The sequence below is a fragment of the Centroberyx affinis genome, unplaced genomic scaffold (genome assembly GCF_046629955.1).
Source record: "Centroberyx affinis isolate AG114_WGS23_722 - 3 ecotype Tasmania unplaced genomic scaffold, CSIRO-AGI_Caff_v1 ptg006025l_1, whole genome shotgun sequence".
NCBI lineage: Eukaryota > Metazoa > Chordata > Actinopteri > Beryciformes > Berycidae > Centroberyx > Centroberyx affinis.
Window position 1 is genome coordinate 170,888 of NW_027283064.1, and position 25,447 is coordinate 196,334.

At 42.9% G+C, this 25,447-nt stretch overlaps 2 protein-coding genes across 2 annotated transcripts in view; one reads left to right on the forward strand and one right to left on the reverse strand.

The window, feature by feature from the left end:
• The first annotated feature begins 1,572 nt into the window (after positions 1-1,572).
• tex47 (testis expressed 47) lies at positions 1,573-7,048 on the forward strand. The gene is made up of 10 exons (XM_071512005.1): positions 1,573-1,697; positions 2,786-2,858; positions 3,565-3,668; positions 3,765-3,829; positions 4,434-4,512; positions 5,298-5,306; positions 5,642-5,764; positions 6,218-6,402; positions 6,605-6,664; positions 7,000-7,048. The coding sequence occupies exons 1-10, from the start codon at positions 1,587-1,589 to the stop codon at positions 7,046-7,048; spliced, it is 858 nt and encodes a 285-aa protein (XP_071368106.1). The 5' UTR covers positions 1,573-1,586.
• A 4,670-nt stretch (positions 7,049-11,718) lies between these two features.
• Positions 11,719-25,447, reverse strand: part of LOC139637990 (rho GTPase-activating protein 44-like) — a 59,681-nt gene continuing 45,952 nt past the window's right edge. The window contains exons 12-22 of the mRNA XM_071512000.1: positions 23,659-23,740; positions 23,386-23,466; positions 22,026-22,139; positions 20,989-21,080; positions 20,183-20,363; positions 17,663-17,680; positions 16,553-16,744; positions 15,111-15,629; positions 13,990-14,105; positions 13,382-13,765; positions 11,719-11,870 (exon numbers count right to left, since the gene is read on the reverse strand). Coding sequence (XP_071368101.1) covers positions 11,719-11,870; positions 13,382-13,765; positions 13,990-14,105; positions 15,111-15,629; positions 16,553-16,744; positions 17,663-17,680; positions 20,183-20,363; positions 20,989-21,080; positions 22,026-22,139; positions 23,386-23,466; positions 23,659-23,740 — 1,931 coding nt within the window. The remainder of the gene's footprint in view (positions 11,871-13,381; positions 13,766-13,989; positions 14,106-15,110; positions 15,630-16,552; positions 16,745-17,662; positions 17,681-20,182; positions 20,364-20,988; positions 21,081-22,025; positions 22,140-23,385; positions 23,467-23,658; positions 23,741-25,447) is intronic.

Consider the following 25,447-nt stretch of genomic DNA (forward strand, 5'->3'; position numbering starts at 1 on the left):
CTGCTCTGCTGTCAGTCTGAGCTGCTCACAGCTGCGCAGGCGCTACGCATACACACAGCCATCTCTGTCGGTGTTGAATGTTGGCATCATCTGGTGGTCATCAGTTGTAACGGCAACAGTCCAGTTTTTTTTTTTTTTTTTATTATTATTTCTATCATCAGCACCAGATATACAAAGTTATCCAAAAGCACAAATGGAGTAACAGAACAGTAAGGCAACAGTCCAGTTATCCTGCCCAAGTGCTGGAGGAAGACACCTCCCTGTTCGTTGGACTCCCACTCTCCAAGTGCATTAATGTTTTTGTGTCAGCATTCATATTACAAATACTTGTATTTTACTCGTTTCTATAAAGCAAAAACCCCGGACGTGGAAACCTCACGACTTTTTTGAAAATGTAGAAAATTGCACTAAGGGCTGACTTTACACGGTGAAACTTTAACGCAACTTTAGTTGGTTGAAACTTAGGTGAAACTAAGTTGCAATTGAGTTGCATGGTGTAAAGCCCTCTGCAACGCGCTTGAAACTTGTCTGAAACACAGCCGCAGCAGTTGCAAAACTCTCAACTTTGTGAAACTAGTTTTACGCAAAACGCTGATAACGTGTCAGATGATGATGTCAAACAGCTGAGCCTTGTCAGCAAACAAACGTGAGCTAGGCAAACTACCGTTGATGCAGTATCATTTCAACCCACAACGGCTTGTCACCAAAATGAACAAAATAATAAAACAGAATATGGTCTCTTGGATGCTTCAGAAGGAGATTATCCTCATAGACTTCATGCAAGGTTGGTTTTTCTAAAGTTTTGATGAGAATCAGAGCTGTTATCTAAAATACAATCACATATCAAGCTACAATTTCATATGTCACAAGGTGGGGCAACAAAGAGCTATTTATTTATTTATTTTCCTTGAATCAAAGGGAGAATGCACTCACCGGAGGCTCATTGGATCAAGCTCCTTGAATAGAGTGTGAAATGATCCATTGGTCTCTCTTTTAGCCAGTCCTTCACCCACAGACGTTTAGCCTTTTTAGGTCGTGTTTTTTCCTCCAGCATATCAATACGCATTTATTGCACCGATAGCTCTCTTCCTATTCTCCGGGACAGCCATTATGAAGCAAAGTAGCCAGCTAGTGCCAGATGAAAAAGCGATACGACACGTCCGAATTGATATTATCCAGCGAGAAAACGATACGAAATAAGATACACAGATGCAAAGTAGTTACAATGACACTTCCCGCTTGATATAATCTAGTGGGAAAAAAATACGACAGATAAAAAATTACCAATCTAGCTAGCTAATTTTAGTGAAATAAACTAGCCTATTAAATCGTGTTGCATGAGACTCGTTATTTTTTAATTGCTTCGTGTAACTGTCAAGTTGCATGGAAATTATGTTTCGTGCAATTTGCAACCTGCAACTAGTTGCGTGAAAGTTTCACCGTGTAAAGCCAGCCTAAAACGACCGTTTTGGACCCACACGCTGCGTCCAGTCTCCCATCGTCATATGTTACGTCAAACGCGTCACTCGCTGAACTTGTTGCCTGGTAACCCGAAGGCAGCGCAAAGCCAAACATCCCTGCTAATCATGGCTTCCTTGAAAATTAATAACGGTTCTTCAAAATCTACGAAAAAGAAAGAGACAGAGTCTCAAACCCGAATGTCACTGTTTGACGTGTCTTACGGGAAAATGAGAGAGGTTTGTGTTCGCACTTTTTATTCTGTGCTTGTCTGATAGATAGCCTATCAACTCTGAATAGTTCTCTGACTGTCGCACAGATGGGAAAAATGTAAATTAAGGCCCAAGAATCTTTGCCACAACAACAATCATATAGACTTGTTGATGGTATCAGATGGTTCTTTTTATGAAACAACATGACAGTTTCCCCATGATATGACACTGACATGGGACAATGACAAACTGTAAAATGTATAGGCCTATCTGGCTAACGTTATCGCTTATACATTGCAATGCTTTGGTCATGGCTACATGCCTAGGATGGAAGTCCTAAGCAGGGCATTGCCAACAGTGTGTTGGTGTGACACACCAGGGTTTTACACTCACTTACTAGAAGACTTCCTGCTTTCATATTTAAATGAGAGCTGCTTTTTGTGAGAGGAGAATGGGATCAGTTGTCATAGAGACTTCCCTTTCTGACTGGCAATCTTGTGAGATACGAGAAAATACTGCAGGAGTGCAGGAGAGGCTGCTCTACAGCCTGAGGAGGGGACAACATGGGACATAAAAGTGTTTCAGACTGCAAACAAAATGACAGGTTTAGTCTCTTACCCTTAGATCCATTAAATCCTGTCATTTTTTGACATGTGGACCCATCAGTAAAGGTCCCACAAACCATTTTGGGTCCTGGGCAGTAGTTTCAGAAACCAGGGAACACAATTTATTGTCTGAATTGAGTTTCTTGGCCCTGCCCACACATGCAGCACTCCTGGGCTGTCATGGGATTGGGTCTTGCTGTGCATCTTGGGTATCAGTAATTGCCTCAGAGAGCAGTAGGGTTAGGGTTAGGGTTATGTACAACTAATGACAACTCATATGATATTGAAATGTAAGCTAATAATTTGAATGCACCTGTGACTATGACATTCCCTTTGTGTGTGTGTGTGTGTGTGTGTGTGTACGTGTATTATCCGTCACAGAGCATGGTGGCACAGTCACCTTAACCTACTGCACACGTTTGCGTGAATGGAGGTCTGACATTTCTCTATACATAATCCTGTTCTCCCACTCAGCAGGTCCTCTAATGCCCTTCCTCTTTGTCCCACCAGAGGATCCTGTTACAGCGGCTCATAGTGATTGCAGGCCTCCCCCAGCGACTCGCCGACAGGACGGACCTGGCAGGTTAGCCAACTGTTACCTTAGAACAGCGTTTAAGAGCTATTAAGATCGAGAGCCTGGGCATTCCATGGCGGATTTACAAGGCATCGCCATTTCACTGACGAGATTCATTCCCATCAGTGGCCAATGCACTCTTTATATCAGTCTGTGGGGTCAACCAGTTAAATGGAATCCTCGTAATACTTCATAGCCAGGGGAAGATTTGAGGGGGAATGAAGGGCGATGATATCCCCTTTGATATTCCATATTTTATACATGCAATCTATTTGTCAACAATAGATTTCAGGGAAAATATATGGAGAAACATCAATTTACTTGCCTGCCTTTATCCTTGTTGAATTTGAAGAAGTTTCCAACAGTTCACAACCCCTTTTCCGCCTACGCTTTTAGAAAATGAAATCCTGTATTACAAAAATGTGAGGCAGTTGCAAGAAAAGGCTTTCTTGTTTACCCGGTCTGAGTGTTTTTATAGCTTTCACACCTCTACACGTGAATGAGTCTGCAGGCTATGCTTGTAAAAGCTTTAGGTGTCATAGGGAATTCTACCACAAAAGAGCAGAATAGAAAGCTGGCAATAAAAGTGCTAGGAAGGTTTGGTACATGTTGACAAGAGAGCGAGGCTTTCATCTATCCAGGCTCTTCAGTTTTTCAATTTTCTGCATTTGCCTGGTTCCTAAAAACTGATATATTGTTGCTTGTTTCTGCACAGCACATTATGAAAAGCTGAACCTTCATTTGCGGAGGCGATACAAATGGGATCATATCACAGGCCTGCTCTTACTTTATCCATCCTGCATGCTTCATATTATTGAGGTAAGTTTTAATACCTATTCATAGCATCCATCTATGACGAAGGTTCATGATGTGAGATCTATTTCTTAAAGTTTGCTTTGTCTGGCTCTTTTCTAGTCCTCCAGTGAGGTTCTGGTTTCTGTTCTGAAAGACCTGAAAGACATGCAGCAACAGCCAGACAGGTAAAACTACTTCCTTGTATTACAGATAAATACTATATATGATGTAATGTGCTACAATGTGATGTGTTGTGATGTATTGTGCCACCTAATACTATACATTAAAATCCAATTTATCCACTGACTCATGGAAATTCACCTTACACAGCCAGTGCAGCAAGCATTGGTTATGTTCAAATGTGTACTGATAGTATCAGCATCAGTACTAATGACAACAACTTATGATGATGTGTACATAAGACTCTTGTTTGAGCTGTTGATATTGCCAAGGTCCTTATCAGTAATGTCTTGAACGGAATGCCTGCACTCAGGAAATAGCTTTTAAAGACTTTAAATGCACAGCAGCAGTCTTAAATGTTTTATTACTGCTGCTTAATGACTAATGAATATTTTCTCTCATTGCGGCCATGCCTTTTAAGATGACTCCCCACCTGGCTTCTCCCCTGAACCAGCGTTTCTTGTAAAGGGGTTGGGCCCCAAACTGAGTTGTGGACCTGCATTTTTCTCATTCAGGTCCTGGGCTGACAAAATACTAGAACCTTGTCCCTGACCTTTGACCTTTTGGGGTTTTATGCACCATACTCAATAATTTTACCCCCATGTCTAGCATCTTGTTGGAAGCTCCCAAGGTTGTGTTCATGGCTCATAGCCCTTCAAGCAGGCTGTTCCAACAGTGGAGCTACAAGGTTGGCTGTTTGTCTTTACTTGTGTTTTTTTTTTTAAGTTGCTGTAAAATGAAGCACATATATTTTCCTTACGAATTAAATGGTATATACACTATTATTACTTATACCATGGTCTGGGTGAATACTCGATTCTGATTGGCTGCAGGATGTCCATAAGTAGTTCCAGTGAAACTGTCTGTTCACCGTTCTAAATTAATGCGCTGGCTACGTAGTATCAGCCTGTATCTAAAATGAGTAACCATAGCAACATGGACGCAGTCAAAGCCTCCGTTTGAGCCTGATTTGTTCGTGAAAATCTTGATATTGATTTGGGGACAATGACATGGCTGGATAGCTAGCTAGTCTTGTTGTTAAACATACGGTCAAATTATATTTACTGTTTGTCAACTATACGCAATGTTATTGACTTTGAATCTTGCTAGCATAACGTTAGCTTTCTGGCTCATAGCTGAGCCAAAGGGTTCTATGAGCTGAGCGGACTAGAAATATCTCCCGCTGCCAAGTCGTATCTAAGGTTCGTCCTATTTGCTGGAGTAGTGAACAACGTTTCCATTGCATAAGAACCTTATGGGATGGTAATGATTGTTTCAGGTATTAGTCAAACCCTCAGGTGTTACCAGGGAAACTGAGTTATGGCTTGTGAAAAACTTTAGATTTTGATTACAAAACGCATGAAAATATAAATTAATGGTCTTATTTTTTTTTTCTTTGGCAAGTGACCATGGTATAAGCGGGATAATGCCCTTCGAGGTGTCCATAATCAGGAATTAATGGACTCCGCGGAGGCAATGGAGGTTCTGGCCTCCCCGTCGTCCATTAATTCCTGATAATGGACACCTCGTCGGGCATTATCCCTTACATACACACACACATCTGAAAGTCGTTGCCTATGTTGATGCCTATGTATGAATTTCTTTCCAAAGCTTTTGCCTTTCTATCAAGGCAAAGGGCAGCTAATTTAAAGAATCTAAAATATACGATAGTTTTGATTTAACACTTTTGCATAATTCCATTTGTGTTATTTCATAGTTTTCATTCTAATATGTGAAAAAGTGTCCAAACGTTTGACTGGTAGTGGATATACTGTATATACAGTATGTTGGTTGACTGATTGTTTGTTTCTTTGAAGGTGGTGACTGTGCAGACCAGGATGCTTGGGGATGAGACTGAGGAAGAGACCACAGACACTCTGGTTTGCTCTGTCCTGTCAGCACTCCACAAGCTGAGCAAACACCCTGAAATATCCAAGAAGGTGCGTTTGCTTTTCATTAGGATCATACTGTAAACAGTGGTTCTTCATCAGCCAGGTGCCTCTTAGCCAGGTGCCTCTTAGGCTCATAGAAGACTCTTCTTTTTAAGTAGGGCTTATTTTTATAGATATTTTGCGATCAGATTAGTTAGTAGGGGGTATCTCTCCACCAGAGCTTAAATCATTTTATATTTAGATAATGTTTACATAACTCTAACCTCCACCATCTCACTATGATCTTAAATCATTTTATATTTAGATAGTGTTTACATAACTCTAACCTCCACCATCTCACTATGATCTGTCCATCTCTCTAAGTCTGAATTTCCATCAATATAAAAGATTTTATTTTCTTTTGCCACAGATCAGATCTTCTCATGGCTCTGTTAACAGAGGAATCAAAACCAGAAAAGGTTAAAAATCAGATTTTCTCTTCCTGTCTAAATGTATTCCCAGACTCTTCCTGGGTCAGTGCTGGATGAGGCTCCAGGGCTGATGGTCCCTCAGGAGGTCCTAGTCCAGCTGCTGGTTAGAGAGGAGCTGCAGAGCCCACAGCAGTACCTGCAGACCTACCACTCCCCCCTGAACATCGTCATGGACTCTGGTAAGAGGAACCGCCCAGTGGATTTTGGATTTAGAATAAACAGAGAAAGGATTTCAATGGAGATAGTTAGCGGTTAGTAATTCATCTTAAAGGATTTTTTTTTTAGATTACTGATGTCTGACGCCTTCATGATAAATGTGTCAATTTCTGTGATGAATCAAATACTCAAGGAAAGAGCTAAAGGCAAGAAAGCTACACAAAGTCACACTGTACTGTATGTTGTATATTCTGCTTACAAGGACACGTGTTTGGAAGCAGCTGTCCTACCACAGTTTAGTTTTTTGGCCAAAAGGTCAAAGGTATGGGCCCATCAGCATGTTTCATCTACCTCCTGTACATGCAATCTGACTCCTGTCACTAATACAGCATGCATCATCTAGCCATTTAACCTGCATGATATTTTTAAAATTTTCTCTCTGCATGGATTTTATTGCATCATTCGTTGCATGAAGCATACCATGACTTGATCACTGAATGTTAGAGGTTTTAAGGTTAATTTCAAGTTGTACAGTTCTCACACACAATGATTGCTCATCATGGCAGAGGCGTCTGCATGTTGGTTTGGGTGTCAGTGTTGCCGTTGCAAGTAATGTTTGTCAGATTTATCTTGTAACTCAAATTTGTGCCTCTACAGAATATGTTTGGCCTCCACCAAGGCACCTTGGATGGGACTGGGGACTTAGGGCTTCCTAGGAGAGAGAAATCGATCCACTTGGACAGTTTTATACCAACACTTGTGTAATATATTGCTGGTATTTTCTCAGTTCTATTGTCTAGTCCAGAGCCCTTTTCTGTTTTGTCCTATAAATCCTAATAAATTCATATATTGACCTTTGAGCATCATTCATTTTTCCCTCTCACAAACAATTCATAGCAAAAACACAGAAAATCCAAGTAATATAAAAACATTTTTAATAGTTTCAACATTCGGATGAGGATTATTTCTTATCTTACAGTACACACCGTGTTCCACTTGGTGACTGGGAGAGAGCATGTCCAAGAAAAGGCATTTCTTCTTTACTCCGTGCTTTAAAGAGCTTCCACAGCGTCACCGCAGTTTGACACAAAGGGCCTTTAAGTCTACAAAGATCCCTTGATCACTCATTCCCTCCATTTTTATTTTGGCCCCCATTACTTGGAACTTAAACTATGCAAAAAAGATGTTTGAAGATGTATTTGCAATGGCTGCATGCACCACAGTGTAATCTACTGTACAAACGCTCATACGGGGAAAACCAAACCTGTGTACGCCACAGTTTTCCTTGCTTGGCAGGAAAGTCAAACTGTGCCTTTGGTATGAATTTGGAAGATTTGTTTTCATCAAATTTCAGTTCACTAACTAGACAAGGTGCAAGCGTACTATTCTTGTCACAACCGGTCACCTTCTCTTCTATCATATCAACTTAAAATTTCCATTTCTTGGCAGTGGGCTATAATTTGAGTTGGTTGTGATTTTCTTACAGTATATGCTATAGATAACAAAGGTTGTATAGGATTTGAAAAGCTACTGTATTAATGTAACGAGGAAGATACATGGTGAAAATGTCTATCAGTGTTGAAAATTACATCATGAATGATTTTAACAAACTGTTAGCAGAATAGATGGGGAGTTGGAGTTTGACTTAAAAAAAAAAAGGGTAGCACTGAATTATTCTTCAGGTTTGCAAAGCTCTTTGTCTATTCACATATAAAAAATAAATACAAGCACATGTATATAGGACCAAAGATGAGACATATTTCATAGGCATGGTCAAAAAGCATGCTGCTGATTTTCACACAGGACAATGTCTAATCATAACCCCCCCCCCCCCCCCCCCCCCCCCTCCCCAAGCCTGGACACAACACACTGTTTATCAAATACCCCTCCACCCTCTATAACTTGAAACTATGTCCACAACACACATGATCCCCCAGTATCACAACCTATGAGGCGAACATCTTTACTTATCACCAGTACATTCCACCTATTCAGTTCAAAAAAGGCCTTCCTATTTTTGCGTTCAAAGGGCATGCTTACAAAAACTATAATACTGGAAACTGCGTCTGGAGTCTCTCACCAAGTGTCTCTGACAGGATTACTGTTAATAAAGTTGTGTTAGATGAATACTGTATGTACAAGCCTTGATCTGAAAAACAGCCCCTTCTGTACTAAACCAAGAGCAGCACATTATAACACACAAATCCAGACGAAGACAGGACAGACCATTCACCTCGGCACAACCAAATTTGAACAACAGCTTTTAAAAATTGTTTTGTTGTCAGAATTGCGTCTTTTTTTTTTTTTTGTCAAAATTATAAATAGTGGTGATAGCATTTCATGCTGTATTGATTTCACTCAGCTGGCAGAATCGACTGAAACCAGACGAATTTAATTAGTATAAATTGTAGCAATCATCCAGTTATTTTAATGAACAGCTTTTGATTCTCTTGTTTTTCTGCTCATGAAGAATGTTCTTGCTCATTATAATTTTGAAATTGCGACATTATGCAATTGTTTTTGTGTAGCTACTGTCTGTAACTGTTTTTTCAGAATTGGGTTATTGCTTTGGAAAGGAGGATATAATGACCTCTAATGTGGGGAACATTACTGTGCGGCTGCTTGTAACAAAATGGCAGTCTTGTTTTTAAACCAACAGACCGTCACATTCGGATGTCATAGATCTCAGTCAGGTTGGGTAAGGAGGAGACTATCTACTGTTAGAGAGTCAAAAGAAACAAAAGACGGAGATGCAGCAGTTTCCTTGCAGAGTTCCTCTTAAAGCTCCAGGGGTCAAAGAATCTGCAACACAAGCACTATCAGCATTTCTAATTTAGCAAATCTATAAACTAGATTTAACCTTGAGCCTATGTCAGTGCGGTTACAGCTACCATATAAACTTTGCTGCTGATAACTGTGAAGTCTACTTTGTGTTGTTTTGTGTGAATCTGGCAATATTGTGCTTGGACCAGGATGTGATAATGTCAGAATGTTCATCAATATTTATTTTTTTCATTCAATATTTTATATATATATATATATTTAAATCTCTCCCCTGTCAGTATATACAGTACATGTATGTAAAGAGGCTTTATATTTACAATAGTCCTGTGAATAATATCGCACTTCAAAGAAAGAGAATGGTAGAGCAGCGTAGCGACTTTCAGGCCGTATGTAGTGGATGCACAGATGTTCTCAGGACTCGTACCAAAAGGAAGGTCTTACAAATCTGGACAGGTGATGACGAGCCCGCCACAAGGCAAATAACAAACTGCTGCTGTCGTTCCAAAACCTTAATACTCCAGTTTTGGTGATTTTCATATTTTCCCTCAAACTGTATGTTCAGGGGGAGCATGAAATCCACTCAAAAGCCATGATAAAAAAAAATGCACAGTAGTCACTCTCTCAAAATAAGTCTGTTTTTCTCAATTCCTGAAAAGTTTTTGAAGATAATAGGTTTTGATGCGACAGCAGTGAAATTCTGGTCCCTCGTGTTTGAATGCTTTTTTAGGAATTGGCAGATCGGACGAGTGTCATGTGTCGTGGAATCAATCACAGCTCTTCAGACCTTGTAAAAACTATTCGGAAATATATCTGTATAAATACTCTCATCAAAATAAACACATATACACATAGGCAAATCTCATCTCACTTGCTTCTGGTTCAATAATATAGACCAAAATATCTGTATCCTCATACAGTGTTCCTATAGATTGCTTTCACTGCCATGGGAAGGTGATTGAAACTGCATTATGCACCGTCAGAAAAAGAAAGGTACACTGCTGAAGCTTTTGTCACTGGGGCTGCAACTTTTAGACAAAAAGAAAGCACCTTTTTTTTTCTGCAAGCGCGTCAAGAGAGTTCTCGGTTCTCTGTTATGATATGATGGGACGTCATAACACTTCACATGAGCACAAAAGCACAAAACGCTCTCACTCAAAAGTTTCCAACGTCTCTCTCAAACAGCTGAGCTAGCACCCTGGTGACAGGGCCTCGCCGGGGATAAGTCTCCAGACGCTTGTTAAAGCTGAAACCACTGAGACAGGAAGGTTTTTCCCGCCCCTGCACATTCCAGCCCTACTCCGGATTCAGCTCCCCGTTTAGGAAAAGGCTTAGGAAAATGAAAAATCCCATGCAACGTTGCTTGCTGCCAAAATAAGTATGTGTAATCAACATGGGGTTTTTCATTTTTGTACAAGTCACCCTGCTAGCCCTTTTGCATTTGCAAAAGCCACTGCCTGATGTGCAGGTGCCTTCCCATTTGTTATACTTCATAGACCATGTATCCCATATATTTTGTAGCTCCCAGATAAGATCAAGTACATTCTATGTGGAGGAATTGGTATCTTTATAGTTCTACTGTAGTTACAAAATATGATTTGATTTATAATGTTATTCATATCATATACTCTGAAAATGTACAGTATAAACAATAAATATTCAGTGATTGATATCCTGATTGAATACCATGTAAATAGTGAAAACTGTGACTGGGCATTTAACCTCTTTGCAACCTGGTAGTATTTTCTAATTAAGGTCTAGAACATGCATTCCCATTTATGCTCAACAACACCAACAGTGCAACATCATACAGTACAATTACCAAACACATCACACACTAGCCAAATACAACACACACACTTTCCAAAACACATTGCATACTGGCACACTCACAGTGAACGCTCAGTTGGGACAGAAATTTGGGGGTCGCTGCCAACGCATGCCAGAGACAGGCATCTGAATGGACACCCCCGAGGAATGAAGGAGGAACTTGAGATGGCATCACATGGAGAGAAATAGTGAGAGAAAGAAGAAAGCCTATGTATTGGCAGGACAGATGTACAGTACTAGTATTGTTCTTCCTTCCATAATTCACTCATGAGAAGCAGCAGCAAAGAGCACTCATTCCACCCAGCGGCCCATTTCCAGCCTTGTATGTGACGTTAAAGGCAATATTGCAAGTGAATCAAATAAGGCAAAAAAAGTAACATAAAACATAGTAAATAAAAAAAAATGTTTCCTAAAAATCAATGCACCACAGATCAAATCAAATGATCCAGTCAATGTGAAAATGAGCGAAAGTCCACCCCACAAACATTGTCTAAAAAACCTCATGGAATCCAGGATGTGACCATGAGCATGAACATTTATATTTGACTTTTTTGTTATTTTCTAGAAGGGCTTGTTTTTATGAGTGAGCCCCTCAGAAATCAAGTATTTTGGGTGTGATGATGAGATCCGGAGTGTCCGTCAAAGAAGCTGCAGAAACCCTTCAGTACCAGTGAGAGAGGTGAAAGGTAAATGAATGAGTGTGGGGGTTTGAGTGTGGGAAGGTGCGGCAGTAGCGTTGCGTCAGGTCGGGGGAACTCGGCGGTGTCATAGCACTGTGCTCTCCGACTCCTCCTCCGACTCTGCCTTGGTCGACTGGAGCACCGCCACTGAGTTCCTGAAGGGGGCAATGTGGGGCACGTCAAAAATACCGTCCAGTTCCACGTTAATGATGGGGATGTCCAAGTTGCAGAAAGAATCTGGCAGAGCGGAAACAGAGACGGGATGAGCAGAAATAAGCGAGAGAGAGAAATGGGAGAAAAATGTTAAATTGGGTAAAAATACAGGTGTTGAGTGAAACAGATCATTCTAGATGTGGCTTCATCGATGTTGAATGATGTTACACACAGCATGTGGGTCAGCGTAAGTCCAGACCATAGTTACGGTATGAATAAAAATAATATGTTATGCCTGCACCTGTCTTCAGACATGATCGATGAACATTGCCAAACAACAAGTGGTCAGTAAATACTATTAACACACAGTGCCAAAAACACAAAAGTCCAAGATCAATGTAGTTATGTAGTAATTAATATGTACACCTCAATTTCATACTCATAACATCTTTTTCTTTGGTCTCAGCTGTGAGAATGATGACATTCACGGTGTAACAAGTGTGATGGAAAACAACTGGACACGGGACAAACAGCAAGTGCGCTCACTGAGGAACAGCAGTGGGGGAGTGAGGCACAACACCGTGGGGTGGAGGGCAGTGACTGTGTAAGCCAGGGGGCGGCTAGAACAGGGCATAACATGGGTGGGAGCGCTGAGGGCAGAAAAGGTGGGAGTGTCTCGGGACAGCAAAAGGGCAGTCAGTCCTGGCCCGTTTGGAGCAGACGGTCCATTAGACACGCCCACAAAGCCATGCATCGCGTCAGTCTCAGCCACCATGCAAAGGCCAGCAAAATGGGTTAGTGGTGGACTGAACACAGCAGCTATATATAGGTATATACATAATGAGAAGTCATGTATACAGGTATATATAAAGAGCGGCTCTAGGGTGAGGCTGCCAATGAGCAGTGACTGTGAATCAGCTTCTCCATCTCCCTGGCTAACGTTAGTCATCAGCAGGGAAATGTAAAAAACTGATCCAAAATCTGCATCTATTGGCAACTTCACCCTGTTGTGAGCGTGCGAGCCGGCTTGACGCTTGGCCAAGATGGCGGAGGGATTGGTGGGGTGGGGAGGTGAGGCTTTGGCACGGGAACTCCTGCTTACCCTAAAAGTCCCTCTCACAAATAGAATCACACTGAACCTCTCGCCTCATACCGCTGGAAGTGAGACAATAACAGTAGTCGACAAAGGGAAGAATAGAAAACAGAATCAGAGATAGATGTTAGAACCTACTAGTGACGTACTGGTAAATAAAAAGGTAGGTCAACTATGAACAACAGCCAACAGAAACAAAATATACATATACATAGTGTTGATTTATGCTTTATTTTCAGCTATGTCATGCTATGAATTTTAGAGATTTATACAAGCTTAAAAAGTTGTGTGAAATCAGTTTAGGTGGGTTCACTCTCCACTACATGGAACATACTATGTACTATATGCTGTGCTATTGTGCATGCTTTGCTATTTTATAACCCTTCACTTGAGTTTCTGTAAAAGGTGAAAAACTCTGCCTGTCAGATTATTTGACACTGAAGAGGAGTTTGAAAGAGGAAGAGGACTGTGTGTGTGTGTGTGTGTGTGTGGACATGCTTACCTGTGGACATGCTCTCCCCAGGAGACAATCCATCCAGCAGGCCAGAGGAATGGTCTAGAGGCTGGGGACTGGTGCCGGGCGTGGTGGGGGGCTGGGGAGGAGGCAGGCTGGGCCTCTGCCGGGGCGGCTTGGGCGTGGGCCGGGCCTTGGTGAGTGTCCCGGCCAGCGAGGGTGGGGAGGAGAGAGACGGGGTGGTGGCCATCTGGATCTGTCCCGGGGAGCCGATAGTGGCGTATCCCTGGGGGTAGCTGAAGCCATAAGGGGAGGGGGTGCTTGGAGGGGTGGGAGACAGGCTGACCGGAGACGGCTGGCCTGTCGACTGGTCGGACATGGCCCCCGTCTGGGAGTAAGGCCCTTTAGGTGGGATGGGGGCCAGCTTCTTTGCTGTGGAGAGACCAAGAAGAACGCAAGAGGATAGCATGAAAGTGACATAGTCTTGTTCATGTCATATTTCTGTGGTCGCCTCCTGGAAGTGTGTGACACCCTGGTGGCAGGTGGTCAGGCCAAGGAACAGACCGCCTTTCCATAGCAGTGGGTGAAAGAGTCAATTGTGGGATGGTAATGAGACCACACAGACACACTCACTCTCTCACACACACTCTTATTACCTCTTCTCAGGGTGTGCGGGCTGTGCTCGCAGTGCTGTGATGCTCCACTAGAGGCTGCTGTTCCCTGGATTCCTTTCTGTCCAATCACCGGAGACAGCTCCTTGTTCTTTAGAGTACTGGTGAGGGAGAAAATACACATGAATAACAAGTTGCCCCCTGCATCTCACTTAATATGTCGACCCTGTTTCTGTAAATCTCTTGGCATCTTAAAAAAATATGAGAGCACCCATAGTTCAATGTCAAATTGTCTGAGTGACCACTGTTGCAGACAGACATATGATCTATATTGCAGTGCAGCAGAAGCAAATCAGAAATCCCAAGTAAACCGTGACGGCTTAATGTTTTTTTTACTTTTATAGCATAGTGCAGCCAGAATGCCAATGGGAGGAAGGCTTGAAGGTCAAAACATAACCAGTTTATACTAGTGTCTGACTGACAGTCCCCAGCTCCAAATGCCCCCGCCCACTGCCAGCAGATGAGACATGGATGGATGATTGAGACTGCAGGGATTTAGAGTCAGCGTGAAGCAATGCAAATGAGGATCTTTGGGCTTTTTTCCAATATCAGACAAAATGATAAGTAATCATGCTTTCCATGTTGTTTCACTCCAACATACATCATTGCATTGTTTTCATATTCAAGGTCTGATCTTGCAATCTAGCACTCAGGGCTAACTGGGCCCACTGGAATGACTCATTAACGCCTACTTTTATAATGGTATTCACTGAAAGCTTTGAATTTCCTTTGTTGCCTGGCAACCGGCTCCAGAATATCCTGGCAACATGGAAAGTTATGGATTGCATATGTGGCTATAAAATTAAAGATGGAATTGATAATGAAAGGCTACCGTAAATGTTGCAGTTCTTAAAAAGCATTCATTTCCATGATGGAAGGATATCACCTTGATACACAGATGTAGGGCAAACCCAAGGAAATAAATAAAGAAAATAGGGTGGCACTGTTGGGAGTAGCTCAATCTCACCCTTTCCTTTTCCTCCCCATATCCCTCTCTCATGCCTCACTGTCCCTGTGGGGCCTCTCTGTATATGTCTCTGTGTGTTTATGGTGTTAGAAGAGCGAGTACGAGCTCAAGGAGTTAACAAGCAGGGTTCTGTATTTACCTAGTCAGCTTGGCTCCTCTCTCTCGGTTACAGGCACAGGCGGCCCATGGAGGGGGAGCAGATAGGGGGGTGTTAGGGGGGTGGGGGGAGCCCAGGAACAGGTCGTGACGAGTAAGAACGAGGGGGGGTTTGATGTAAATGGCGGAGGCATTAGTTTCGGACGGGGGCGCATGCGGAGCGTCGGACAGGGAGGCCTGTTTGGGCAGGTGCAGGGAGCTGGGTTTGGGGTTAGAGTTGATATCAAGCTGCTGAGGGGAGGGGCACAGGGGAGGGAGTGGGGGAGGGCTGTAGCCAGACCAGCGGGGGGGAGGGGACGGGCCGGGGGGCACGGACTCGGGGCCGGGAGCGACGGGGTGCGTACCCAGAGGTGCTCGGGTATAGAAATGGTGGTGAGGGAGCGGGTAGGAGAAGGAGGAGGAGGAAGATGAGGAAGAGGGGTAAGGGGGAGGGGGCCGCTCCTCCTCAGGGGAGGGGTAGGCATAACAGGAGTCCGACCAATTGGAGGACGCATCATCCGAGCTGCAATGATAAAAATATCAATGGTTTCATGGGGAACTGAGCTGGTCTTCAGAGGTTGAAATACTTTTACAGTGGATGTAATCATCACTATGAGAAGTCCAGTGGGATATATTGATTTGTGAGTGCGAGTTTGTTCTATTGTGAAGGAGGAAATTAGGCGCATATTAATTTATACACTGTTGCGTTCAGAAGGAGAGGTAAGGGCTCGAGGGGGAACAGCACGAACGAGATAAAAATAAAGAACAGGTGCACATGAAAATTTTGAGGCTTTTCCAGTACATTCCTATGACACAAGAATGAAACAAAACAGAAATGTCAGTCACCTTATCCATTGCAGTGCCTTGCCACAATGGACTCTTAAGCTGCTAATGATGCCTGAACTAATGGCAAAAAAACATGACAGACATGCACATGCAGCACTTAGCCAGTTCTAATGAACTATGGATGAACTTGTCAACGTTTTCTATATCACACTTTGTGGCATGAAGCCCAACCTGGAGAAAAATAAAAAATCTCAACAGTGAACCACTTCAAAACCGACCAGCAGGGTGGCACATGATATGAAAACCAACCAAGCAGAAAATTAACTCTGAACAACACGACAAATGACTCTACAGATTCAACAATGAGGAATAATGCAACATCCAGAACTTAAAGAACAATCACAAAGTTAACACAGTTTGAAATGACATGCTGCAACAGACGTGAAACACCCGGGTTCACAGAGAGGTGACGGGGTGAGAGGATGAGGCTTTCGGACGGGGCACCAGCAGTGTATCACAGACAAGAAAAAACGGAGGGTGAGAGCAGACAATGCTGTTCTGGTGTCGGTTGCAGGGCGCAGCACTGTGAGGAGTAGCACACGGAGGGTGAGGGGGGCAGCGGGGGGGGAAACAGGAGGACAGGGGGCACAACAGCCTTACCTGGCTCGGTCGCTGCTAGTGGGAGGAGGGGTGGGGGAGGGGGACGTAGAGAAATCCCCAGGCGGCTCGGGGAGGAGAGCGTCAGAGGGCGGGGCGGGGGGCTGCACGCTCGGTGGCGTGGAAGAGCTTTTACGCGTGGAAGACGAGCCCCTGCGCGACACCCAAGAAGTGTCCATCACCCTGACACCCATGCTGCAGTGGGACAGAGATGCACAGCCAATCAAATCCAGGGATGGTGTGTGGTCGTGGGGGGCGGGGGGGGTCAGGTTTCCACACCCTAAACAGAGCGTCCGGGGTGAAGTTGCCCCTTGTGTGCTGCTGTCTCGGGATCAGCTTCCCTGTCCGTCAACCCTAATCTTCACCATTAGTGCTTGACAAAAACCCTGACCCCAGATCAGCGTCTAGGGGCAACGTCACCCTACTCCACCCACAGAGTCTTGTATGGCTGTACTTAGGATCCACAGCATGCAAGAACGGAAACACTACATCCATACAATGTACTGCTTATATAGATAATTCCCTTTTTTCATGACATATTCAGATGTGGTTTTTGACTGATATTCAGGTATTCTCCTGCATGACAAGAGTTTATGATTCAGAAACTAGAATATTTGGTTTGGTTCTTTGGTAGCTGCAACACAAGAACAGTTGGGATGGACTGAATATGAATTCAGAAACATGTTATGGCTTCTTCAAATAGCTACTCTCAAGCCAAAGAAACATCTTAATATCAGATGAAAAAACAGGAATTATCCTTACCATGTAGATGGCTGGTTTCTAACTCTAAGCAACAAGAGACTATTGTATTCACAGCTTGATGTTTGTACTGGTCAAAACAAGTCTATCCAGTGCCAGACACTGCAAAGATGCTACTTAAGTAAACAGAGAGAGGCCTGTTCATGTCAGCCATTTGGCAACACTCTGTCACCCCACTCTGTTGGAGACATTGAACTATAGGAGTCCAAGTGTGTCACTTGAAGCACACCTGACTGGAACATTAAACAGACAAATGACAAATGAGAGACAGTTCCTTTCAACGTACAGCTGAGACGAAGGGACAATGAATAGACCAATGACAAGGTGGCGAGAGGAAAATGATCAATACAGTACCTTTGTATCTTCCTAATGCTGCATTGTCAAGACAGAGACAGGCACAATGAGGACAAGAGTAAAGATCATGGGAGAGAGTCTCCCCTAGCTCATTAACAGCACCATTATCAAAGCGACAGTGGAAGTTTGGCAGGCTACAGGTTTAAGACATGAGCCAAGATGGTGGAGCAGCAGTGTGGAATGGGAAGGCTGGCCTGGCAGGGGGCTGCGAGGGACACGAGTCATGCTGAGTGTAATGAGGAGAGGGATTTGAGGGGTGAAATGTGCTTTCCCGGAGGTGCTTCAAGCACGTCAAACCCAGAGAGCAAATTATCGCTCCATTTAGTGCTAATTAGGTCAAAGTTTCCCTGATGGATACGAGAAAATCCCCCCCAAAATAACACAAATATAGAAGAGGTTTCTTGCAGCTCGATTAGAGTGATTCTTTCATAAGCGTGGTTCCTTTGCAGTGTTGAGATACATTTCACTGGCATGCATCATGCTGAGATTTTGGCATTTACGGTAATAACTGTAATATTAATCTTCCAGAGCAGGAGACCAAGAATCTTTAAAGCGCTACCACACTATCAGAGGATTAGAATTTCATATATAATGATATTTTACTTATTTTACTAGCCCACTTACTTACTAGCGGTAAGAGTCAACACACACCACAGGATGTCTTAAATTAAGTGAGCAGCAAAGTTGCTAGCCCAACCATTTTTTCTGATCAAATTATTCTGAGAGAACCTCTGAGAAAAACTATTGCACTACATATCTTTTTTCATTGTATGTAACCGACTACTACTCTGTCCAGGCTACCACTAAATTATTCTCACTAGCCGGGCTAATAGATAAAGTAAATATATAGCCTTAAACTAGATCTGCTGGCTACAGGGAATGCTTAATACAACATTTTCATTTTTCACAATGCACAAACCTCAGCGGCAGTCAACTTCCAACTTAACCTGCTCTGTGAAGCTGCTGTCAATATTGGTAATTGCAAAGCAGGCAAATTACTTGGCTTGCTTGGATCTAATTTCCCTTGTTTGCAAAATCGCTGTAAGAAAGTGGCTTTGACTACGGGTCCCCAGAGCAGCCAATTTTGATGGTTGATCATTCATTAACTCCTGAAAGGTATGTGCACTAAAAACATGAACAAACTGAAATATCACATTAAATTTCAACTATGTATATTACTAAAACTAATCTACCTGAAACAATAAAATACCTTCTCTTACAAAGGAGCAGAAGTCTCCCTGACCTGAGCCGGCTGGTTCTGAAGAGGTGTGGGTTTCTAATGAAAGCCGAGCTCTATTGATCAGACCCAACACAGGCTCGGTCCAGGTTTAATTAGCTGGGCCTCTGTGGTCCCAGGGCTGCAGGGCTCAGACTACCAGCAGGCTCTGATAAGACCGAGGTTGTATTAAAGTATTAGAGAGAGAAAGAGAGAGAGAGAAAGAGAGAAAGCGAATGACTGACTTTCAACTAATCCTCCTTTGCAGCTTAAGGATTGTCAGATTCCTCATTTCACAGACTAAACTTCATCTCTGTGCTCCATTCTCTTTGTCGTGCTTGTTTTTTCTCTCTCTCTCTTTCTCTCCTTCACTTTCTCTCTTCCAGCCCACTCATTAGGCTGCTTAGAGAGCTCGCAGGCAGGTAGATAAAGAGCGATATCCTTTCTGTCCCTCTGATAGGGAAACTGAACTCTTCTCTGAGTTCACTTCTCACATGAGACTGCCATGATCAGCGAGGAATTCTTCCTTACTTCACATGGACCTAACCCTGTCAAAAAGTAGTCATCTGGAAACTTTATGTCTTTCATTGCCCTTGTGTAGAATAAGCTCAAAGCTAGCATGTCCATGTCCAACTATCCTTAAAAACCTGATACAGGAAAAGTTACAAGTTGTCAGTTAGGATCCATGCTGAAGGCATAAGCGCATCGGGGCAGTTGACAAGCAGGATTGCTGATTAATGCAGAGGCAGGGTGACATGAGTGTGGGAGTAATCAATGGGAAGGTTTAGATGAGTGGGGTGATGCTGGTTAGGGTGGACACACACAACAAGATGTCATGAATTGATTGAGTGCCAAAGTTGCTCAATCAATCAGAGTCAGAGTCACTAGAGAATGAAGGGTTTTATTCCAAAATGAGATTTAGAAAAATGTCCTTTAAAAAGTACTGTAATAAAGAAATAATATGTAATCAATTACTTTGTAAGAGTAGATGTGTCTTACACATTTCGCCTGTCTTCTAGATTTGGGCGGGATGACCAAATTGCGGTGTGTGTGTCCACTGCAGGAATGGGAAACCAAGCGCCAGGGGTGGACAAGAGTAAGCAGGTTTTTATTCTAACCAAAGGCAACAGCAGGTGATTTCACTGATGAGTTCCTCCTCCCTGGCTGAAGGTATATTAATCAGTGAAATCACCTGGTGTAGTGTTTGTTTGGACTGAAACTCTGAACACTCCTGGCCCTCCATAGCACACAGCTGCCTCTCCCCGCTCCACTGTCTAACCCCAGCAGAGGGAGGTGGATCATACCCGTCCTTCTTATAGAACTCCAGCATCATGTTGTCCGTGGCGACGCTGAGCGGCCGCCGGCTCTGGTCATTCTGCTTGCGGTCTGTCTGATCCATGTCCGGAGACGGCATCGAACTGTAGTTGGCGTTGTGGTTGGTGTGGACCGGACTGCCGTAGTTCCCTGTGACGTTAAACTCGATCTCTGCGAGAGAGGGAAGAAACGGATTAAATAAATAAATAATTTTGTAATTTTGTCATCCTCCACTGTAGAAAAAAAGTCTTATAACATATTCTTAGCCTTGGTACTTCCCAATAAAATTTAAACTTGCACTTGAAAAGCATGTAACCTTTTGCACAAACATATCCAACTTAACAAAATCCACTACTGTACTGTATACACAGGGTTATGTGACTAACTACTAATAAAAAGGCAGAATTATGTCCTGTTTAAATAAAGCTTTGCAGAGGATTGATCTCATTGCTTTCACAGTGTAAATAAATCTTATTTGTGAATGTCTGGGAGTCTTCAGATCCCCTCAGTTCACATGCTGTCTGTAGCCTCAGTGCTTGACATTCCCTAATTGATGGAGGGAGACAGTTGTTAGAAAAATATATGATTTCCTGTTTCAAATGATCTTCTGTTTCCCACTTGAAACACATGACTTTTGAAGGTTTTTATGATTTCTTACCCAAGAGTGGAGAGAGAGAGTTTCCATTTTAGATTACTAAAGGAACAGGTTGGTGATGTGAGCACAAAAACAATGCAGTATGAAGTCTAATGGATGAGTGAGACAGAAAGGGGTGGACAGAAAAGCCTCCCTCCTCACCTCCAGGGAAGAACCAGTCGGCGTGCTGGATGACGGGCTCAATGATGCCAACGATCTGCAGGGACACGGTCGTCATCATCTCTGTGATGTTGCTGCAGTGCAGGGCAACGGAAAGGAGAGAGAGTTATTCTGATGGGACAGAAAAGTCAAAGTAGCTGTCTGGATCATAAAAATCAAGCAGTGCTTAATACATTTTCATTATATTAAAGAAGCATTAAAATTAGAAAATTAAAACCATTTCAAAAAGCAGGCTATTAAAATACTAATTAAAAGTTAAGGCGTGATAACGAGTTCGTAAGATTTACACAGAGATTAAGGAGTCGTCCTTCACCCTTCCCCAACTGCCTACTGATCATCATGCATATCCAATTATGAATTGTCTCTTGGAGTTGTGTTGAACAGAGCAGCAGTGAAGCCCTGTGTCTACTGGACACCTCTTTTTTTGTTTTTTATTCGTAGCACTTGGTGCTCTGAGCACTAGAACATGCTTATCTCTTAGCTCTTAGCGATGTCAGGAACATCAACAGCATCCTTTCCACTGACAAAATGAGAAAATGAAGACAGCACTGGGAAGAGATGCTCCCGGTGGACACAGCGTCCTTCCCTTTGATGCATTCAGTCGAACTTCTTGATCCAATAATAAAATGTCAATGATGAAAAGCATGAAAACCATATTTTTCACATAAGAAACAATCAATATGAGACTGTCTCAGTCTGGCTGAATATCTTGCTATTCACCTACAGAAGGAACAGGATGATACAAGGACAGCAAGGTACCTTGCAACACTTTTTATTTGAACATCTTAAAAAGCTGTTATTGCTAGACTTGAGTAGCCATAGAAATTAAGGCTTTTTAACTTTTACTTTGGCTTACTTTCATTAAAATAGGATCTATAGTACCTTTGATTCCATTAGCAGGTTTTTTGCAAGCATTTTGAAAAGGAGTCACTTGAAAATAAACCAAGGATGCAGTCTGGTGTCTTGCCTTATAGATGATACTGTTATAGATTACTGTAAATGCATCACTGCAGTCCTACCCTTCATTGTGTGTCCACAGCAGGTTAGGGCCCAGGACAATAGCGATGTTTCCAGGGGTCATCTTATTTGCATCCTGGTACTCAGTCAGCTTGGAGAGGAATTTGATCAAATACCTGTTAAAATTAACAGAGATACAGGGAAGAGATTAGATTAATCAGTGAACACAGCCAATTGACCTTATTCACACAGTGGCCATCTTGAACACTTGGGTGTCGGCTGGAAGATTGGCATATATATATATAAAACTATCATTACTTCAACACATAAGTGAGGACTTCAAATAGACCCAACAGTTCAAATTAGCTAGCAATTTCGGGAACAATGACTGCTTGAATTTAGCAGGGAAGTTATTAGCTAGTTTAGCTAACTAGGTAGCTAGGACTCAAAGCCATAATAGGCCAAATTCAAATCCTTCCGGATCCATTCATTTCTGATATGTTTTTAAATCTGTGAAATGATAAATAATTTGCATGATCTTGGTATCTTGGTACACAACAGTAGGACAGAGCTGGGCTGCTCTTCCAGGTAGTTTCCCACCCTCGAGAATTCAAAATAGCCGGCATGTGAATAATAATTTAATTAATGCATATTTTCAGTGTTAGGGCTAGGAAAGGAGGAGAGTATGCTTCAACAACACTTGTCTTCAATGAGGAGTGCTTAGCCAAACACATTATGGTATACTATTATTACCATTTTCAGTGTCTTCATAGGGTCTCTAAGACACAAAAATGGGCTAGTGGGTTTCTGTGGCTCTCAGAGAGCTGCTGAACTGAATGACTCATCCTGAGCTGAACTATAGCTGAGTGAACATCAGGCGGCTCATTCCAGCGAGCAGCGAGCATGGCGACAGGTCTGACAGGTCTTCACAGAGGAGGACTGTCTAAAAATAAGCCCTATTTGTGCAATTCAATGATGACATTGACAAGTGCTGCAGTATCTTTCGATTTCTGCCTCATCTCTCTCCCTCTGCCCCTGCCTCTCCTTACACCCGGTCTCCCCTCCTTTCTGTTGATCATAAGACAAGCCCCTCAACAAATATCCCAGGCTCGCCTTAATCCAGCAGCAAACAGGGGAGCACATAAGCTAAGGCCCCTTTCTCAGCACCCTTTCACACAGAAGTCAATCTTTTTTTCGGGCAGATGTCGATTAAAAGCGCACTATTCCGGCCTCATGGAAGCTGGGATTGGTTTTTCTTCAGTTCAGTGCCACTCCTGATTTAAGGGAGCAAAGAGACATTGAGAGGTGAAAGGTGACTGGAAATGAAATCAAAAGGCACTGCAGAGTGAAGTGAGGGTGGGAGGGAGGGAGACAGGGAGGTGAGAGGAGAGGAGAGGGCCACAAAGAGTGAAAGTGACTCACTTAAAGTTGTTGCCGTTGGCCGGTGGTAGCTTCTCACAGGCAGTGAGGAGAGCCTGGAGTCTCTTGTCCTGGTCCTGAATGCTGCAGGACAACACAAAAGACTAGTTTTACAGGCGAAAGGACTGCATAATATAAGGATGATGCATTTAACATAATGAAAAAATTCAAAAATGAAAGAGAAAGAGACAGAGTTTAAAAGTTTAAAAGAAAACTCCAACATTATCAGTGGAACCACAAATGCAGTGATTGGCATTATATTGACAACACACTAACTTGGAAGCCTGGATCCATTCATTGTAGAGTTCAAAGGTCATTAATGGCTCTGGGAGCTCCCGCAGGTAGGACTTCAAAGCACCTGGCGAGAACAAGATGGATAAATATATGTATTTGTGCATGTGTATGTGCATGTATAATGCATATCTGCATGCATGTGCAAGACCTGATAGTATACATGAGTATGTACCGTATACACAAATGCATACACAGTATGTGTGTGAGCAGGAGACAGAGGGAGAGAAAAGAGGGGTATATTTTCTGGACAGAAAGAAAGCTGGATGAGAACCATCAGGAATAACCAGCTGTGACCTTATTAGCGCCTCAAAGGCTCAATGCAGAATCAGCTCAATGGAATATATGATGTTTGATTCATCCCTCTGGCTTTTACTGTAGATTTAATTTCATATCACTGTGGAAAGAACAAGGAACTGAAGGAGCTGTGCTCACTGGACTGGAACGCGGATGCAGCCTGTGGTGTCTGCTGAATATGGCTGACAGACATGGGTCCAACTGTATTTGCAAATAATTGTTGTTTGTCTTAATCAACTTGGAGGAAAACATGAAAGGGGTTTCCTCATTAGGATAATTCAGATCGTGTCACAGAACAGTATAAGCTACTAAAGTCACTGTCAAATAGTCAAAATTTTCAAGCAGTGATTGTATTGTTCTATATGGCAGACCCCACCCATCTGGCACAACAGGCACGTTAAAATAAACACTCAGACTTATTTCCAAACACTACTTGACCCAGGACTAATGGGTGGCGGTGTCATTTTCCAGTGCTGATGAAGGAGGCTACAGTCGGCTAGGCTCCTCTGACTGTTCTGACTCGTCTTCTTCTCTCTCTGGTCTGCTGCGTTTATTTCCCCCAGGGATGCGTGGGATGGATGACAAACAAGGAAGTCAGGGCATCCCTCACTAGTAGACAGCTTGGAGGCTGCAAGCTCTGCTGCTGTTCTATCTGTGTGCCGTGTGTGTGTGGTGTGTATGAGTGGTGTGTGTGTATGCCTTTGCCTGTCTGTGTTGTGTGTACAGGCATGTTGTGTGTGGCTGGGCTAAATAAACATGTCAAATGCATAGGATTACATCGCTACTGCAGAGGACGCTTCTCTAATTAGCTATGCTTAGAGAAGGGCCTGCTGTTGTGGACTTGACTGCGATGCATTTCGACAGGCTGATGTTGTAAATGGAACTGTACTGAAACCCACACCCACACCCACACTCCCACACACACTCCCTCCCCCACACACACTTCGTCTGAAAGGGAACGGCTCACAAATTAGATTTGCCGTTAGTGCTGGCCCTGGATTGATGACTCTCACCCTGTTTAATATGGGATCATTAGAGAGGAATATGGAGGAATATCATCTCAACACACTTTCTCTCTCTCTCTCTCTCTCTGGTCTCTCCACATGCTCCAGCGTCCACAGTTGAATTTGATTTGATATTTAATAAAGGAGCATATCGTTGTTGTTGTTGAAGGGGAAAACCTTGTAACTCCAATTTGAATGATTTTCATGTTTTAACTTCAGTTGAAGGATTACATGGTCCTGTATAAGTTGAGAAAATTCTATAACCCTTGGATTAGGAAAACTTTTCCAGAACCAATTAGATAAACTCAAAAATGCATGGCCATCAAGCTAAAAACAAGGCTTTTCAGCTCCTGAAAAGTTGACATTCTGGAGATTCGGTTTTCACCCAACAACAGCGATAAGCAGCTGTCAGCTCCAGCCAAGACAAACACCACACAGATATGGTAACTTAAAAAAAAAAAGATCAATAACAG

Bases quoted from the DNA above. Each gene is read 5' to 3' on its own strand.
- tex47 (XM_071512005.1), top strand. From the start codon at position 1,587: ATGGCTTCCTTGAAAATTAATAACGGTTCTTCAAAATCTACGAAAAAG. The intron at 3,669-3,764 runs GTAAGTTTTAAT...GCTCTTTTCTAG, and splicing joins GCATGCTTCATATTATTGAG to TCCTCCAGTGAGGTTCTGGT. The intron at 6,403-6,604 runs AAACAGAGAAAG...TCTGCTTACAAG, and splicing joins GTGGATTTTGGATTTAGAAT to GACACGTGTTTGGAAGCAGC.